Source organism: Malus sylvestris, chromosome 4 (assembly GCF_916048215.2).
Source record: "Malus sylvestris chromosome 4, drMalSylv7.2, whole genome shotgun sequence".
Taxonomy (NCBI): domain Eukaryota; kingdom Viridiplantae; phylum Streptophyta; class Magnoliopsida; order Rosales; family Rosaceae; genus Malus; species Malus sylvestris.
Window position 1 is genome coordinate 27,467,695 of NC_062263.1, and position 18,059 is coordinate 27,485,753.

Sequence of the window (18,059 nt, forward strand, 5' to 3'; positions counted from 1 at the left end):
GTGAAAAGGATAACTTGTTTGACAAGGCAACCTAACGTGTCAATTCAAAATAGCATGGAATATTAGGGCCACGCCCTACAAAAGAAAAGCATGACTTAGAGCCTTGGACTTTGTCTAAAAAGCCAACAAAAAAAAAGAAAAAGAAAAAAAAAAAAGAGGTTAATTATTCCTAACTCGAAGGACGAAACTTTCCTCTCCAAACAAGCATTCCTACATTCTCCTCCTTTCCCACACGTATAAGTAAATATCTTCTTTTTACTATGGTCCTAAAAAAAAATCACTTCCTTCCCTCCAACATAGCCAAACATGGCCTTGGCCAATTTTTTGCTTCTCCTACTTTCAATTGCATGTTGTTCTTATGGGGTTACTTCCTCCCATTCCATTCAATCCATGGTTACACAAACTTGCACTGATATCGAAGACCGGAATTCGTGCCTTGCGAATGTGCAAGCCGAGCTCCAAAAAACGGGGCCTCAAATTCAAGATTCGGTGTCGATCATAACTGCCGCTCTTAGGCACACGCTCAATGAAACAAAAAATGCAATCCAAATGATCACAAAGTTCAACTCTTTGTCCATAAGTTACAGGGAGAGTGTAGCAATTGAGGACTGCAAGGAGCTCCTGGACTACTCCGTCTCCGAGTTGGCTTGGTCTCTAGGCGAAATGATCAAAATCCGTGGCGGCGACACAAATGTTCACTACGAAGGAGACTTAAAATCTTGGCTTAGTGCTGCCCTGAGTAACCAAGATACCTGCCTTGAGGGTTTTGAAGGAACCGACCGACGCCTCGAAAGTTTCGTTAGGGGAAGTTTGAAGCAAGTGACGCAGCTCATTGGTAATGTTCTTGCCTTGTACACTCAACTATACAGCTTGCCCTCTCCTCCTAGGGATCATGGTCCCCCGATGAATAAAAGTTCGTCAGGGGATGATTTCCCGGCGTGGATGAGTGAGGATGATCAAGCGCTGGTTAAATCGAATCCAAAATCGGGTGCGAAGCATGCTGTTGTAGCAGCAGATGGGAGTGGACAGTACCGTACGATCACAGAAGCTGTTAACGAAGCTCCAAACTACAGCCCTAGCAGGTACGTTATATATGTGAAGAAGGGAATATATAAGGAAAACATCGATCTGAAGAAGAAGAAAACCAATATTATGTTCGTTGGGGATGGGATCGGACAAACTATCGTCACCGGTAACCGGAATTTCATGCAAGGATGGACGACGTTTAGAACTGCAACAGTTGGTAAGTTGATGGTTTTTCACGTTCAGTGCATGCATTTTTCACACATTTTACTAATAGTCCACGTAAATTTACACCTTCTCATGAATGCCATGTTTGATGCAGCGGTATCCGGGAAGGGATTCATAGCAAGAGAGATGACAATTCGCAACACCGCCGGCCCTCAGAACCACCAAGGCGTGGCGCTAAGAGTCGACTCCGACCAGTCGGCCTTCTTCCGGTGCAGCATTGAGGGTAACCAAGACACCCTCTATGCTCACTCCCTCCGGCAGTTCTACCGGGAATGCAGCATCTACGGCACCATAGACTTCATATTTGGCAACGGAGCTGCAGTCCTCCAAAACTGCAAAATCTACACAAGGGTCCCACTCCCGCTACAAAAGGTCACCATCACCGCCCAAGGTAGGAAAAACCCGCATCAAAACACCGGGTTTACGATCCAGGACAGTTTTGTTCTGGCCACCCAGCCAACTTATTTGGGCAGGCCGTGGAAGGAATATTCCAGGACTGTTTATATGAACACTTACATGAGCGGGCTGGTCCAGCCCAGAGGGTGGCTCGAGTGGTATGGGGATTTTGCTTTGAGCACCTTGTGGTATGGTGAGTATAGAAATTATGGGCCGGGTGCGGGTCTAGCGGGTCGGGTCAAATGGCCTGGTTACCATATACTCAAGGATGCCGCCGCCGCGAGCTTCTTCACCGTTGGGAGGTTTATTGACGGGAGGGCTTGGTTGCCGTCGACAGGTGTCAAGTTTACAGCGGGTTTGAGTAATTAAATTAAAATATTAGTATCGATTATTATTTGGACCTTTATATTATTGGGCTCTTTTGTGTCATCTCTATGTTGTGTACGTAATCTATAATGCAGTGAATGTAGCATGAGAATTAGTATTTACTAGTAAAATTGCCCGTGCTTCGTTGCGAGGATTGCGAGAAGTATGGTCTTGTACCATTTGATTTGTTTTGCTATTCCAATTTCTTTTTGGCATCACATGCAAAAAAATGTAAACTTCGAACACCAAATTATAATAAGATGGGGAAAAAAAAATGAACACACATAAATTAAATTTCAAGTTAATTTTAAATTTTCATTACATCCCTATTATAATTAAATAAAGTAAATACACAGTAATCATATCACAATTAAAAAAAATATATAAAAAATCAACACGCATTTCTAAATCTCTTGTCTTCAAATTCTAATCCAATTTCCACCAAGTTCACCAAGGCAAACAATCCGGAACTTTGAAATTTAATCCAATGACTACAAACAGGGGTCAATTTTAAAAATTATAATAACTTTAGCCGTTGGATCAAATTTTAAATATCCGAATTATGTACCTTGATGGACTTGGTGGAAAGGATCATTTCCCATTTCCACACAACTATTGGGAGCTTTGCAATTGTACACTCCAAGACAATATGAACATCCTGATTATATAATTTATTTGCCAAATGCAGATCACAGTGTATAAACAAAAAAGAAAACATAAGAAATGGGCACGCCTCTTCAATCTATCTTCGAATATATAGTCATTCGCGTGCATAAATTCATATAAACATGGAATATTGAGAAATTTGTTACGAGGAGTGTCATGAGTTGCTATTAATTGCGTAGATAAAATCATATAAATATTGGGAAGATTGTTATGAGGAGGGTCATGAATTGCTATTAATTGCTACAATATAAATGACAGATATGATTGATATTTTATCGACTTTGGGCATAACTTTAATAAATTGCTCATCAAATTTATAGTATAAGTAAATGTGTAACATCACGTGATAATTTAACGTGAGTTTCTCCCAATATCATCTCTACTAATCAAAATGGTGATATACTACTGAAGGGAATTGCCGCTTCAATTGCTCCTTTACTTTTAAGAAGCTTTAGCGGTCATCGATGTTTCTATGCTCTTTTTATTTATTTTTTAACGAAAAATTCTCGGTACTGTTCGTTTGAACGAAAATCATATTTTTACACTAAAAATTCAGTCATGGTATTATTCATTTTACCCTTTATTTTATCCTTATCATTAAAACTCAAAGTTTTCAAACTCTTTTAATTGGTTTTCTTAAAAAAAACAATGCTGAAAAGAACAGTGCAAAGCTTGGCCATTTTTTGGGACACATCTGAATACAAAACCCCATAATCATAATCATAAAACAGCGAAAAAAAAAAGAAAAGAGCAAAACCCAAATTCCAATCAAGAAAAATAAAAATTTATGTATGTAAATTTAAGTTTTACCACTAGATTAGCAACAACAAAAGCAAACTGAATCCAACGATCTGGAGAACTTTGGGTTAATTGAAATTGATCTGGATGAGCAAATTGGGTGAGAAAAATGGTGAGAAAATTTGGATGAGCAGTATTCGGTATCGATTCGAAGTCGAGCAAGAAGGAAACGGTGCAGATGAGAAGAATAAAGCGGTGCTGGTGTTGTAGAGAAATCTCCCTAGCACGCCACCCGTGCAAAACAATTTTTTTTAGAAAACTAATGAAAAAGTTTTGAAAACTTTGAGTTTTAATGATAAAGATAAAATAAAGGATAAAGTGAATAGTACCATGATTGACTTTTAAGTTTAAAAATGTGATTTTTCGTTAAAATGAACATTACTGAGAATTATTCGTTAAAGTTTCCAATTTTTTTTTTTTGTATGCAGAGAGCCAACATGTATGCCTATAGGCAATTTGGGGATTTCATTGTAGAGGGACAAAAAAAGGGGATCACATAAACATTAAAAATGAGGGCAAAAAAAGTAAAAACGATGTTGCTTATGAACAATGTTTTGGTCATTCCGCTTTAGTATAGAGTATTTATCAACTACATGAGATTGAGAATAACGTACTTTAAGCAAATAAACTTAACGATTAAAACTGTTCAACTTCTTAATCATCATTTGTAGATCACTTTTTAAAAAAACCATTCGAATAAAAAATCGTTGAATTATCCAAAAATATCAAATAAATAAGCATTTAATAATCAATATGTTACTTGATATCTACACCGTGGATTAGTTTTATACATTTCAATTACTAATGATCTACGATTCAAATGTTTTTTTGTAGGGGTGCTCTCCAAGAGAAGATAAAGAAATTAAATAGTTTTGATTATGAAATTTGTAAGGTAAATATACATATTTGCATAAGGACAATGAGCTCATCCCTTTAAGGGGGAACAAAAGTATTATCCAAAAGAAAAAGGGGAGTGTGATTTTCTATTTTTGTAGAAAAATAGGTGTCTTGTTTATTTATGAGTACTTTACATCTGCACTAAAAGTTTTAAGTTCGATTTTCTTTATTGCTTGTATCAAAATAAACACTCATAATTTCAAATAATGATTTTGCTTGCAATTACTCATCACAAGTAATTCGCCAAGTATTTAACTTTATAGACGGATACTTTTATTTTTTGAGAATTTCAATTTTTCATTGATTCACGACTTCTTGAAAAAATATAAAATATGTTATTTCTTCACTTTTTTTTGTCAAAATGTTATTTCTTTGCTAAGGACATGTTAATCTTGACGCGACATATCACTTTTGTAAGAAATTCTGTGTGTACCAAATAAGCTATCACATAAATTTCCTATTTCATTGTCTAAATATAGAAGATACTTGCATGCAACCGTATGTATATTTTTCGGCCTAATTTTTAGCCCAACTATTTGAAAACTTCCAATTTTATAAATTAAATTATTCTTGATTACAAGCATCCATATAACCATTTGCTTTAAACATTTAATTCGTAATTACTAATTACTAATCCTGCCAAAGTTAAGGTAGCCTTGCCAGTAAGTAGAATTGTTCTTGTTTTTGTGAAAAGTAACAACATCTAGCTTGGCATGGAACCTTCCTTGCCCGCCAAGCCACATCTTCTGCTAAACTGTTATAACCTAATAAGGACCACCATTCAAATCTCCCTTCCTTCTTCTTCACCCTTATAAATTCACATTTCCCTAATGCATTTCCCAAAAACAACAAATAGGGAAGAAAAACAATATTTTTCTCTTCGAAATTGTTCGAAAATGGCGTACGGAGACGACGCAGATAGGAGATCGAGAAAGCGAATCGTCATTATCAGCGTCTCGGCGTTTTTATTGGTGGCAATGGTGGTGGCGGTGACGGTTGGTTTTGCCATGGAAAAGAGTTTCTACAATAGTCCATATAGTGGCAACAAAGGCAGGTCCCATGACAAGCCAGCCTCAATGAAAGCAATCAAAGCCATTTGCCAACCAACCGATTACAAGCAAGAATGTCTCGACAGCCTCAGCTACGCCTCCGGAAACACCACCACGGATCCAGTACAGCTCATTGGATACGGCTTCAAGGTTGCAATGAAGTACGTTTACGATGCTGCCAAAAAATCCGACTTCCTGCGAAAGCTCGAGAAGGATCCCCGAACCTCCAATGCCCTCGACACATGCGAAGAGCTCATGGAATTGGCGCTTGGTGAGCTCAGGCAATCGCTTGTGCGATTGGGGTTCATCGATGATCTTACGAAGTTTAATGACATGTTGATGGATTTGAAGGTTTGGCTGAGCGCTACAATCACTTACCAAGAAAGCTGCTTGGATGCTTTTGAGAATACAACTAGTTCTACCGATGCAGCGGAGGAGATGAAGAATGTGTTGAAAACCTCCATGCATTTGAGCAGCAATGCCCTTGCCATGGTTTCTCAAGTCTTTTCAGCCTTCACTGACATGAACAACCCTGACCCTAGCCACCGCCGCCTCCTCCAATTTGATGCCTTCCCTGTTATTGGTCACAGTGAATTCGAAGACCCCAAGTGGTATGGAGGTGAAGGCAAGAAACTCCGCCGCCTCCTCCAATTTGACACCTTCCCTGTTATTGGTCATGGGGAATTCGAAGATCCCAAGTGGTATGGAGGTGAAGGCAGGAAACTCCGCCGCCTCCTCCAATTTGATGTCTTCCCAGTTATGGGTCACGGGGAATTTGACGATCCCAAGTGGTATGGAGGTGAAGGCAGGAAACTCCGCCGGCTCCTCCAATTTGATGCCTTCCCAGTTATTGGTCATGGGGAATTCGAAGATCCAAAATGGTATGGAGGTGAAGGCAGGAAACTTCTCACAACCAGTACCACTTCTGCTCCGAAAATTAATAAGCCCGATATCATTGTGGCAAAGGATGGAAGTGGAAGCTACAAGACCATCACTGAGGCACTAAAACATGTCCCCAAGTATGGCAATGAGACCTTTATCATCTACATCAAGGAAGGTATATATAATGAGCATATCCTGGTTACTAGGAGCATGACGAATGTGATGATGATCGGAGATGGTGCGAATAAGACCAGGATAACCGGAAACAAGAACTTTGTAGATGGCACGACCACCTACCATACTGCCACTGTTGGTAAGAATGCTTCTCGTAAATTGCCTTAAATATTCTCTTAACACACTTATATCGGCAGATAAATGTTTATGTTGTCAGACTATGAATATGCTTAATTGGACATATGATTAATTTGGTTGTCGTATGCATGCAGCTATTCAGGGAGACCATTTCATGGCAATGGACATAGGGTTTGAGAACTCTGCTGGTCCGGAGAAACATCAGGCTGTTGCATTGAGGGTAAGCGCTGACAAGGCAATCTTCTACAGGTGCTCGATGGATGGTTACCAAGACACCCTCTACACTCATGCTCAACGCCAATTCTACCGCGACTGCACCATCTCCGGCACCATAGATTTTGTGTTCGGAGATGCTACTGCAATCTTCCAAAACTGCACTTTCTTGATCCGCAAGCCATTGCCAAACCAGTCTTGCATTGTGACAGCTCAAGGCAGGAAAGAACGGCGCCAACCATCTGCAATCATCATTCAAAACAGCACAATCACCGCCGATCCTGATTACTTCCCTGTCAAGGATGAGAACAAGGCATATCTTGGCCGTCCATGGAAGGAATACTCGAGGACAATCATCATGGACTCGTACATTGATGACGTGATTCAACCGGAAGGTTGGTTGCCATGGGAGGGTGAGTGGGGGCTCAAGACATGCTTCTACGCAGAGTTAGGCAACACAGGCCCTGCTGCTAACAAGGCAAGGCGCGTGACATGGCGCGGGATCAAGAAGATTACTGAAAATCATGCTGCAGATTTCACACCCGGTAGGTTCTTCAGGGGCGATAAGTGGATTAGGCTCTCCGGTGTGCCTTATATCCCCGGCCTGACCACTAGGAACCAACCGAAAACTGCAACTATAAGTACTCAATCCGTCTTGAAAGGTGCCTGAGTTATATAATTTGATAATGTTCGAGTTGTTTTTGTTGGTCTGAAATTTGTATACAAATGTATAATTATGTAAAGCTCGATTGAATTAATTCTTCCAATATCTTGAACCACATTGCCATAAAAAGTGTTTACGCTTCCTTAATTCCTTACCATCAACGCCAAATTGGGATTTACGAATCGAAAACACAGTAAAAATGGCAGCCTCATGCATGATGCCGGAAGAGATGGTGGTGCCAATCTTAGCAAGGCTGCATCCGAAATCTCTAATGCGATTCAAGTGCGTTCGAAAGTCATGGTATGCACTAGTCACTGACCCCCGAGTTTGTGAGCAAACACCACCACTCGTACAACGATGTCTCCTCCTCCACAGGCATCCTTTTCAAGCGGACCATGGCCAAGGAGACCGAAACTACCAAGGAGGAAGTTGCATTTTCGTTCCTCGATCTTCCTAACGACAGTGATGCCAATTTCGATAACCTGGATTCTGCTATCGAGGATTGAAGAAATCACTGCTGAGCAACAAGATTCTTATGATTACTAACGACGAGCTCATTAGTTTCATACAACCTCAAACCGGAAAAGGATAGAGACCAAAATCTGCCAAATCATATTTCTTGTTGCACAAGGATGTAATATTGGTAGTCTACCATTCCAATTCTGTGTTCTTGCATTTTTACTAGTAAATTCCATCTATTGTTTAACCAAGCATAAGCGAAATCATAGGCACCAGTACGGCAAAAGAAGAACTTATGATGGCGCAAATCGGGATTAGAAATATAATGCATTCCTCAAATGTACTAAACACTGTTCTCTTTTGGTGAAGTGAACAGCATTTTGAAATAATAGAGACAATTGGAGTTAACAGTGAAATAAAAAGTAAACACGATACCAGACACCTAGAGCCAAAGCAAAATTGGATTCCAGAAATAGCGTTTTCAATCCTACCGGCTTAAACTCTAAAGCCCTTGCTGTTCCTCTTTCCTCTAGCCTTCTCAAACTTCCTTCCCTTGGACCGCACATAAGGTTTAGTGTGGCTGTGTGGTACACCAGGAGCTGGACCGAAGTGCTTCACTGCTTCACGAGAATTCTTAGGACCTCTGAGGAGAACCTGCATTGGCGGCCAAAACAAGGTTACTTAATATCTTGAGAAAAAGATTTTAAATTTAACAGTGAAACTATTAAGTGGTAAGGATCAATTTAGCAGATTTTAAATTAAAGCTACTTGGTGGTATACTCAGAACTCATACCACGTTCTGACCCAACGGTGCTCTCAAAGCAAGCTGATCAAATGTCAAGCACTCTCCTCCTGCCTTCTCAATCCTGGCCCTTGCAGTCTCAGTGAACCTCAGTGCTGTAACCTTCATTTGTGGAACTTCATAAACCCTAATGTCATCGGTGATGGTCCCCACAACAACAGCAATCTTGTTGTCCTATATAGAAGACTCAAGACTTTTTAGAGCAGAAAAGAATGATATAAATACAAATATCTCGATAGTATGTATAGAATTTACTTAGAAGTGAAAAGGTGATGACGATTGAGAAAAAACTAACCTTTCCTTGCATATACTTAATCAACCTCGAGAGAGAAAGTGGTGCCTTGTTGACCTTGCTCATGAACAAACGTTTAAGAATGACTGCATTGAACTTGCTTGCAGTCCTCCGGACAAGAAAACGGTACAGCTGACCAGGGAAAAACCAAGAACCCAATCAGACTACACACTCATAAGATTATAAAATATGGGAAACTAAAATGACCATAGATTTACAGAGAAATGAGGGAGATTTCATGAGCCTCGCTAAACAAAATCTGACTAACTCAAATGATCAAATTTGAAAAATAAAAGCTAGTTCCCTCAGAATATTTAGAAGTAAATAATCATGAAAAATCAGGATTAGCATGGTTCATAAACATCACAGGGAACAATTCCTCCACAGTTCAGCAATGTCAAATAGGAAGATACCCAAACTTGGGATCCAAAATAAAACAAAACCGCTTTCTAGATATTTCGAACCAGAAAACAATCGACAAAAAATACTAAATATATTGGCATGATAGTACTGATCCCGAAAATCCAAAATCTTTACACCAAACAATGCTCAATTCCATTGGAATGTAAATCAAAATCTTTACAGAAACAAAAATAGATTACTTTTTGACGCGATACATCCAGATTTAACAGACCGAAATTACGAAAGGCTCAGATAGATGTGGAATCAGTTTTATTCCCTGACCACAAAAGGTCTCGTAATGAGCTGGGATACACATATATCATCATTGCACAAACAACAACATCCCCAAATTATCAAACCCATAAATTAAAATTGGATTCAAAGAAACTGGAATCAACAAAATACGAACTTTCATTTGCTACAAGCCTACGACCATTCTTCAAGTAAAATACAAAATGGCAATCAAATCATAATCCGTATACAAAATCCGTATAAATTCAAATACGTACAAGTGTTCAAAGATACAAAAAAAGTGTATATACCTTGACGAGAAGCTTCAGATAGATATCATCGGACTTGGGCGCAGTGCGCTTCGTCTTCTTGCTCTTACCTCCTGCCACGAGATCGATCCCCTGTTTCGCACCACACCGCACCCAATGTTATTTACGTATTAATACAGATGCTAATACAAATGACGATAGAGAGAGAGAGAGAGAGAGAGAGAGAGAGAGGAAGAGCGAGAGAGATACCATTGTTGCTGCTGGTGTTGAAGCTCGGTTGCTCGGGACGCCGCTTAGTGAAGCTAGGGTTTTGACAAGCTTTATAAAGTTTACAATTGATACTGATGTCAGGCGGGTCTGCTGGGGAGTGGTCTAATTGGAGCCCTAGCAGTTTGACATGCTTCTGTTTTCGGCCCAATCGAACAGCCCATTATCGAGCTTGGCCCAATGATATTTGTAAATATATATAACTTGAGTAACGATGGACTCGTTTGGAACTGCTTTTAAAATGTTTGAAAGTGATTTTGTGAAATTGTTTTTGTAACCAATCTTGTTAAAATGCAAGTGAATCCTGAAAAAGAAGTGATTCTTACAAGAAGCACATAACTCGTGCTTACCAGAAGCATTGAAGCGATTTTGGAATCCAAAAATATTTTTTCAAAAAATCGCTTTCAGTCATTTTAAAAACACTTTCCAAACGAGCCGATCTTTGCCAGTAGTTCCCCATCGGCAGCTATCCATCTTGTAGCATTGATGACCTAAACACTCGGATCATATGGGATGACACGGTAAATTAGACGCTAAAGAGTGATTAGCTTCGTATTAATTAACTTGTTAGTACTTGGGATGGATCACGATCAAAATCTTTATCAATGGAAAGATCGAGAAATGGAAAAACAAGAATTTCATCATCATCAAGCTCGGCTCCGCTTATGACACAATGTTGCACATGAGGACACTTGAATTGCTTCAAAGAATTGGGAGGCAACTCCATTAGGATTTGCCTCCCACACACCCCTATTCAAATTTTCCCTTCATCTTCAATTCATTCGGTCTGAAGGCCGAAAATCAAGAGGATGTGTGAGAAGTTAAAAAGAGCGTGTGGATAGCACCATCCTTGATTTAAAGAAGTGAAGACTAATCAGGAAACCAGCGAAACTTCTGAAGTGCTGTGATGATAATTTACAAATGCTCAACAAAAACCAAACCAGAACGAGCAAATATTGACCAAAAAGTAGTGTCTAAACCGAAAACCTCTTCCCTGCACAAGCAAGAACAACATATGCAGTTACGATTTACAAATTTCATAAAAACACAAGAAAATCTTCAATGTGATCAACGCTTGGAACTCTCGGATTAAGATGGCGCTTCTCCCTTGTCAAGCTCATCTATTAAACGGAATCCAAACTCTAGCACCTGTCGAGCTTCTTGTATTTTCTAATTGAGCTGTGAGAAATCTCCAAATAATCAGTTCTTTTTAGGAGGCTGCCCAAAGACGCAAAACATAAGGACATCGTGATTAAATAATATCATCATACAATTGCTGTCGAAACGAATATAGATGGCGATACAAATACCTTTTTAAGATTTAACTTTGAACCACTCGGGGACGCTTTATGATCAACTGGTTTCAATATCTCAAAGGAACACACCAGAGCTTCATCAACACTCAATAGAGCACCGGCATTATCAAACTCCCCGCCATAGTTAGGAGCTGAAAATATTGTGACTAATCTTCGTTTTGCGAAAAACTCATAGCCATCCTCCACCACCTACAGTGTAACTTAAATAATCATTCATCTGGACAACTTGGATTAAGTCGGTCGTACCCAGTGCACAAGGCTCCCGCTTTACGCAGGGTCTGGGAGAGGTGAATGTCGGCTAGCCTTACCCCCATTTATGGAGAGGCTGCTCCCAAGTCTCGAACCCGAGACCTACCGCTCATGGGCGAAGGCACTTGCCATCGCACCAAGTGCGACCTCTGACAACTTGGATTAAGTGATCACAAAAAAATTCAGCAAATAGTGATAATGGTTTGCACAAAGGACGCCTAGAGGTACCAACTATCGACCATAAAAACTGAGGTAAATTGTAATGCCTACAATTTTCTACTAGTTCAAAACATTGTGGACATAATTTATAAGACTACTAGGGGAATGGGAAAAGAAAAGGCGGGGAACACATATATGGTTAGGTTGTTTGTAATTAGGATTCAATTTGTTCAAGTAAGAATAGGATTACCTGATGACCCCGGCAAATGAGATCAAGCTCATTCTTATCTAGAAAATCACTAACTCTATCAGCTCCAAAAGTACAGGAAACACCTCGATCGCTCTCCGCCCAGCCCTCAACCCTAGCATCAGGATCAGACCAAAGCAGATCACATAACAGACCATTATCTGGAATGTCAGTTGGCCGTGAAATTTCTTTTATTTGGTCCAAGTTTTCCAACTCTGGCGAGAGACCCCCGTGCATACAAAGTATCTTCCCATCAATAAGTGCAGCCACAGGCAAACAATTAAAGCACTCGGTAAATATTTTCCAAAGCCTCACATTAAACCTCCTTTTACACTCGTCATAGAACCCATATATTCGATTAATCTTTGCATCTTCATGGTTTCCCCTCAAAAGGAAAATTTTGTCTGGGTATCTTATTTTGTAGGCCAGAAGCAAACAGATTGTCTCCAAACTTTGCTTGCCTCGATCCACATAGTCTCCTAGAAACAGGTAGTTTGCAGAAGGAGGATAACCACCGTATTCGAACACCCTTAGTAGGTCTTGGTATTGTCCATGTATATCACCTGTAAGACGCCTGCAATATTAGGAAGACCGTGGACATAAAGAAATATAAGGAGATAATTGTACTATGTATGCTTTCAAGTATCATTTCTGCCCTCTATTTCATGCAAGAAACACTAGAGCATCATCAATACAGTGTACCAGGATGTACAATAAGAGGAACAAGAAACGTTCTGAATATAAATTCGACGATACCAAGTACACAAAATGCAGCAAAGGAACATCCAAGTCAAGATGTTTTCCAATCTTTTCGAGTCGTTTTCAAAATTCTAAGGTGAATGTGTATGTTGGTTGATTAAGGAAAAACACAATCCAAAATTACATGATTGTGATATCCTTATAACCAGCAAAAAAGCCGGTCATTACAAAAAACAAAAATCATTTCTTTGTCTTTGTCTTTTCTTTACATTACTCACCAGAAAATGAACATTATTGTGCAGAAATTGAAACTAATGAACCAATGGTGTCCCAAATTGATAACTCAAACATATTCCAAATTCATCTAACGAAACGAACGTAGCGTTCCCCCGACCCGCTTGCGGTCCGCCTTGTTGGCTTGGGGTGGCCCTTTATTTCGCACCTCAATTTAATCAATTATCAGTTCTGCCACCATTCTAATTCAGTACCAAATTTCTTACATAATCATCCACAAGCAAATACCAGAAAATAAACGGTATAGTAAATTAGACAATTCAACACCATCATGATCATGAAAGATACAGTGAGAGAGGATGAGAGAGCTGACCGCAAATTCGAACCGGAGCTCGGACCTCGAGAAGATTAGGCTGAGAGAGGAAGATTTGGCGGGCGTTGACGCAAAGTTGGCGGATCTCCGCCTCCGAAAGCTGCACTTGCTTCCCTCCTTTGCCTTCCAAAAGCCTCCTGATTATATCATCCAACACGCCCTTATCCATCATCCCCTCCATTGTCATCATCATCATCTACTCTGCTCGAAAGAACCCAGATTGAAAGTTTTAAAATTTCTGAAGAACCAGAGAGATTGGAGAAATGGGTTGCTCTGAAATCCAGAGATTCGAATGAAGATCCCAACTTTTTGGATTGAAGGAGAAGAAGGATCAAGTGGGTCAACAGATAAAAGCTGCGAAATTTATTTTTCTTGGGATTAGAAAATTGGGATTTGCCTTGAATGTTTCTTATCTCTATTTATTTTTCTATTTTTTTATTAATTTCCTCCTAAATTTTTCTCGCAGCGCCATGTAAGTTTCAATTGTGTTGAAATCTTCAAAGATGGACGGACAAGTGGGGGAGGGGAGAGGAAGATAGACCGGCGCATGATAGCAACGTTGTACACGTGGATTCATGTTTTAGAAACCCGGATTCTCTCTGATTTGAAGATTCTTTAGATTCGTAAATCGTGTGAGTTCCTCGTATAATATTATTATGTTTGAGTTATAAGAGGATGTGAATCGTGTCAGTTCCTCGCTCAGTCCTCACCCATGAGAGGACGTGACCTCTACGTCCTCCTTTTAAATATTGTTTTATGTTTGAGCCATATTTCAATGAATTGGCAACAAAAACAAATTTAATATTGTATGCCATTTACATGAGATTCGAATTTGCATCCACAACTACTGACACGTAAATTTGTAACATTATTTAAGGGTTTGTGCTTCACATGTAAAATTTCTCGTGGATGAAAAGTCCGGTGTTATGAATCACGTGCTGCAACGATAAAAAGATGATTTTTGTACCTTTTTTTCTAACTTGTCACACACCTCTTTCATTTAAGGTTATCAGATTGAATAAATCAAACGAAATTAATATGAGAATTAATGAGAAGCTAAAAACAGTGTGTGAAAAGTAAAACTTGGTACGTCGAAATTACCTAGTTGGGCCTTAATAAAGGATCAGTCTCAGTCCACAGAAAAGTCACCTTGCCGAAGATCACACATAGCCCAACCCAAAACCCTAATTCTACACCGGCGCGGGGGAAAAGTGCTGCAAAACAAAACTTTGGAACCAGAATTCAAGGTATATTGTTCGACCTTAAAATCAATCGTCGAAGGGTTTTATTTGCTTGCTGCTGAAGATCTTAGATTTTCTCTTTCCTCCGTTTCCAGAATGTTCAAGAAGTAAGCTTTATGTTGTATATTTATAAATATATGCTTTGTGTGTTTTAATTTGTTGATCATTGAGGCATATAATTTCTGGGTTTGCTTTGATTCGATGGAAATACAAACAGTTTGATTTTAATTTTGATTTTAATTTGATTTTCGATTGTGCTTATATGGGTTTTGAATTTCGATTTGTGCCTTGAATTTTTTTGTTGTTTGTGTAATTGGAAGTATGCATTTGAATGGTCCCATCGCTTCTCAATGCATTTGAATGGTCCCATTGCTTCTCTGTGTACTCTGTGTATAAGCAATCGTTCTAAAGCTTGAGCTTTCTCGTCTAAGTGGTGGTGGTTGTTTTTTCCCTGCTTTGATGTTACAATGATTTTTGAAAGAGCTATCCTCCCAAGCCAACAAGGCTCCCCGAGAGCGTCTGGGGGACATTTATCGTATCTAGACTTACCCTTGCTCTGCAAAGAAGATGTTTCCACGACTTGAACCCGTGACCTTTGAGTCACAAAGTAGCAATTTTTCCGTGGTGCCAAGGCTCGTTCTCACAATGATTTTTGAAAGGTCACTTCTTTTTGCTTTTTTGGAAGATGAGGTTCAGGGAGGATGGTTAGGGTTCCCAGTAATTTGTTTCCGTGTGGAAGTGGTTTGAAGTAGCAAATACTTCTTGGGCAATGGAGATACATAAGGGGAATATTTTGTTATATAATTGCATAATGTATGTGTTATGTTGTAGGTTTTCCACTGAAGAGGTGTCTGCACAAAACCAAGTGAAGGCATCAGTCCAGCGCAAAATTCGGCAAAGTATTGCAGATGAGGTAAGATGTTCATAGGAATTTAACTGATGCATTAAGATACGCTTTACATTCGTTTTAACGAAAATTTAACTTCAACCGCAGTACCCTGGGCTCGAACAAGTGTTGGAAGATTTGATTCCTAAGAAGTCTCCTCTAATTGTGGCTAAATGGTTTGTTACTCTGTTGGATTTACTTGTTGACTAAGCTGTTCGTTTGGTGCTGTCTTATCCTGTATATCTAACATTGTCTCCCACTCTCTCCACTTTTTCAGTCAGAACCATCTCAATTTGGTTGTGGTAAACAACGTGCCACTATTTTTCAACATTCGTGATGGACCATATATGCCTACCCTAAGACTTCTTCATCAGTGTAAGATTTCTGTCCCACAAAATTGTCTTCTCATTATTCTACAGTCTACTTTCTTGAAGAATCATCTCCCTATTACTTTATTTGTTGATTGTCACTGTGAAGTCAATGCTTCTTTGTAGCACGGTGAAACGCAATTCTGGTGTTTTGGAAGTAAATAATTTGGAAGGAACTTCTAATAATGAGAATGATAAACCTAACTTTACTTATACCAAAAGAGTTGCTTGTATTTTTTTATCTTAGGATTCAATGAATTGAATGAGAATGATCAGAAGTTCTCTTAATCACACGCCATACAATCAGTAAATAAGAATGCAATGATCTGTTGAAATCGCAATGGAAAACCAGCTATTTGGTGGGTTTCTTGCTATTCTTGGCCTCCTGCGTTGGGTTCCAAATGAGATATGAGCCCTACTGTAGTGGAAACTCTAGGACGGTTCTGTCAATATTTTCAGCCATGGATGTTGGGTTTGGGTTTACGGTGCAGGCAGGTGGAACCATCATACATGTACTCTAGAAAGTGAGAATTCTTACCTTCAGGTGAGACCTGAAAGGTGAATTGATTCTCATGGTTGGAAGTTCCGATTCAACTATGTCCCAGTACCTTATTAAAGAGGAGAGAAATATTCAAACTATGCCACAAGTCTTTGCATAAATTTTGGGAATTTTTTTTTTTTCTTTTTTGAAGGGCAGCGAAGGGGCTTTGTGCTTTTGTTTCTAAGTCTGGTCTATGTTTCTCCTGTGCAATCTTCCTTTTTCATCTTTTCCATGAATTATCTATGTTATTTGTAAAGGTTTACATATCTATTTGAGAAAACTCAGGGATTCCGTGTTGCGTTTTACAGATCCAGATATAATGAAAAAGTTGCAAGTAGACAGGGGTGCCATTAGGTTTGTTCTCTCTGGTGCAAACATAATGTGTCCAGGTCTTACTTCTCCTGGAGGTGCTTTGGATGATGAAGTGGGAGCAGAAACTCCTGTGGTACAAGTTTATCTTCTTTTTTTTTCTCCGGATTAATGTTAATGTCAAACTCACGCGAGAACAAATATTATGTTGAGTTGGTTTAAATCATTTCCTTATCATGAGATGGAAATGTTGAAGTTCAGTTTGGTTTGTTTGCATCTCAGGCAATCATGGCAGAAGGGAAGCAACATGCTCTCGCAATTGGTTTCACAAAAATGTCAGCAAAAGAAATGTAAGTTGTTACCTCATTTGAAGGACTTCATAGTTGCTTCTCCTAGAGTAATGCCTGAGAAACCCTTAGGATATTGAGAACAAGATATGTAATACATAGAGCCTAACTTTTGTTCACCGACCTCAGAATCTGACGTCAAATGATAAAGCTTAAAAATTTAGAATAAATCATAAACATTTAAAGTTTCTGCCATTGTTCTTTGTAAATTTGGGCAGTAGAGCCATCGTACTATAGCGAACTTATATATGTATCAAAGCCAGCTCAGTAATCCGATGCTGATTGCCTTATCTGCGTGGCTTACAGAAGAGATATCAACAAGGGAATCGGAGTTGACAACATGCATTATCTTAATGACGGTCTTTGGAAGGTATGTAGTTAAATTTTACTACGTATCTATAGCCATTGCTGGTGTTTTAATTATCGTTTCCATGATACATATTTCGCCTCGCTTTGCAGATGGAACATCTGGATTGAGGATATTGAAGACTAACCGTGGTATCACCAACAAGACATGAAGAAATTTATGTTAAAGTTTCATCAATGTGGTGTCGACTTTTCGGTCTTTCGAGTGTTAGATCGGAGCTTAAAGAGTTAATTGTATACCGTATTCGGAATTACATGTTTTGTATTTGTATGTGGAGTGATCAACTTGATCGAATGTTTCACCCCTTAATCAAATTCGTTGTAAGATAGTCGTATCCATTATGTTACACAGTTCACATGTACTTCTCTTATGTTTTATGTAAGATGTGAATTCTCAACTCCCAAGCAGATGTTCTTGAGATCTCCAGTGAAGGAATATATTTTTTTGGAATGAACAAAATTACGATATCCTCTTACTCTGTGTTTGGATGAGTAAGTTTAAGATGAC

General features: G+C 39.1%; 5 protein-coding genes and 2 non-coding genes across 8 annotated transcripts; 3 read left to right on the forward strand and 4 right to left on the reverse strand.

Annotated features, from left to right (window-relative positions):
* Positions 1-33: 33 nt before the first annotated feature.
* LOC126618963 (putative pectinesterase/pectinesterase inhibitor 22) lies at positions 34-2,192 on the forward strand. Its single transcript, XM_050287200.1, has 2 exons — positions 34-1,243; positions 1,346-2,192. Exons 1-2 carry the CDS (start codon positions 307-309, stop codon positions 2,014-2,016), a joined length of 1,608 nt encoding a protein of 535 aa, XP_050143157.1. The 5' UTR covers positions 34-306; the 3' UTR covers positions 2,017-2,192.
* Positions 2,193-5,014: 2,822 nt separating this feature from the next.
* Positions 5,015-7,500, forward strand: LOC126618292 (probable pectinesterase/pectinesterase inhibitor 21). Its single transcript, XM_050286337.1, has 2 exons — positions 5,015-6,618; positions 6,752-7,500. The coding sequence occupies exons 1-2, from the start codon at positions 5,205-5,207 to the stop codon at positions 7,498-7,500; spliced, it is 2,163 nt and encodes a 720-aa protein (XP_050142294.1). The 5' UTR covers positions 5,015-5,204.
* Positions 7,501-8,252: 752 nt separating this feature from the next.
* On the reverse strand, positions 8,253-10,346 carry LOC126618973 (60S ribosomal protein L18-2-like). Its single transcript, XM_050287210.1, has 5 exons — positions 10,199-10,346; positions 9,992-10,081; positions 9,051-9,179; positions 8,747-8,929; positions 8,253-8,607 (listed from the first exon to the last, which is right to left on the reverse strand). The coding sequence occupies exons 1-5, from the start codon at positions 10,199-10,201 to the stop codon at positions 8,449-8,451; spliced, it is 564 nt and encodes a 187-aa protein (XP_050143167.1). The 5' UTR covers positions 10,202-10,346; the 3' UTR covers positions 8,253-8,448.
* On the reverse strand, positions 9,346-9,421 carry LOC126620563 (small nucleolar RNA snoR53Y). The gene has a single exon (XR_007622573.1). It is a non-coding gene; the product is annotated as a small nucleolar RNA snoR53Y (small nucleolar RNA).
* LOC126620559 (small nucleolar RNA snoR69Y) lies at positions 9,690-9,785 on the reverse strand. The gene has a single exon (XR_007622570.1). It is a non-coding gene; the product is annotated as a small nucleolar RNA snoR69Y (small nucleolar RNA).
* Positions 10,347-11,087: 741 nt separating the features above from the next.
* LOC126618968 (serine/threonine-protein phosphatase PP1) lies at positions 11,088-14,005 on the reverse strand. 2 transcript variants are annotated; one of them, XM_050287206.1, is made up of 4 exons: positions 13,494-14,005; positions 12,191-12,750; positions 11,527-11,721; positions 11,088-11,395 (listed from the first exon to the last, which is right to left on the reverse strand). In XM_050287206.1, exons 1-4 carry the CDS (start codon positions 13,687-13,689, stop codon positions 11,387-11,389), a joined length of 960 nt encoding a protein of 319 aa, XP_050143163.1. In that variant the 5' UTR covers positions 13,690-14,005; the 3' UTR covers positions 11,088-11,386. The 2 variants fall into 2 exon arrangements, with proteins under 2 accessions (XP_050143163.1, XP_050143162.1); XM_050287205.1 differs by having other exon boundaries at positions 11,088-11,434; positions 13,494-14,003.
* A 694-nt stretch (positions 14,006-14,699) lies between these two features.
* On the forward strand, positions 14,700-18,011 carry LOC126618974 (uncharacterized). The gene is made up of 7 exons (XM_050287211.1): positions 14,700-14,841; positions 15,566-15,647; positions 15,729-15,796; positions 15,898-15,995; positions 16,838-16,974; positions 17,121-17,188; positions 17,492-18,011. The coding sequence occupies exons 1-7, from the start codon at positions 14,831-14,833 to the stop codon at positions 17,565-17,567; spliced, it is 540 nt and encodes a 179-aa protein (XP_050143168.1). The 5' UTR covers positions 14,700-14,830; the 3' UTR covers positions 17,568-18,011.
* The last annotated feature ends 48 nt before the right edge of the window (positions 18,012-18,059 follow it).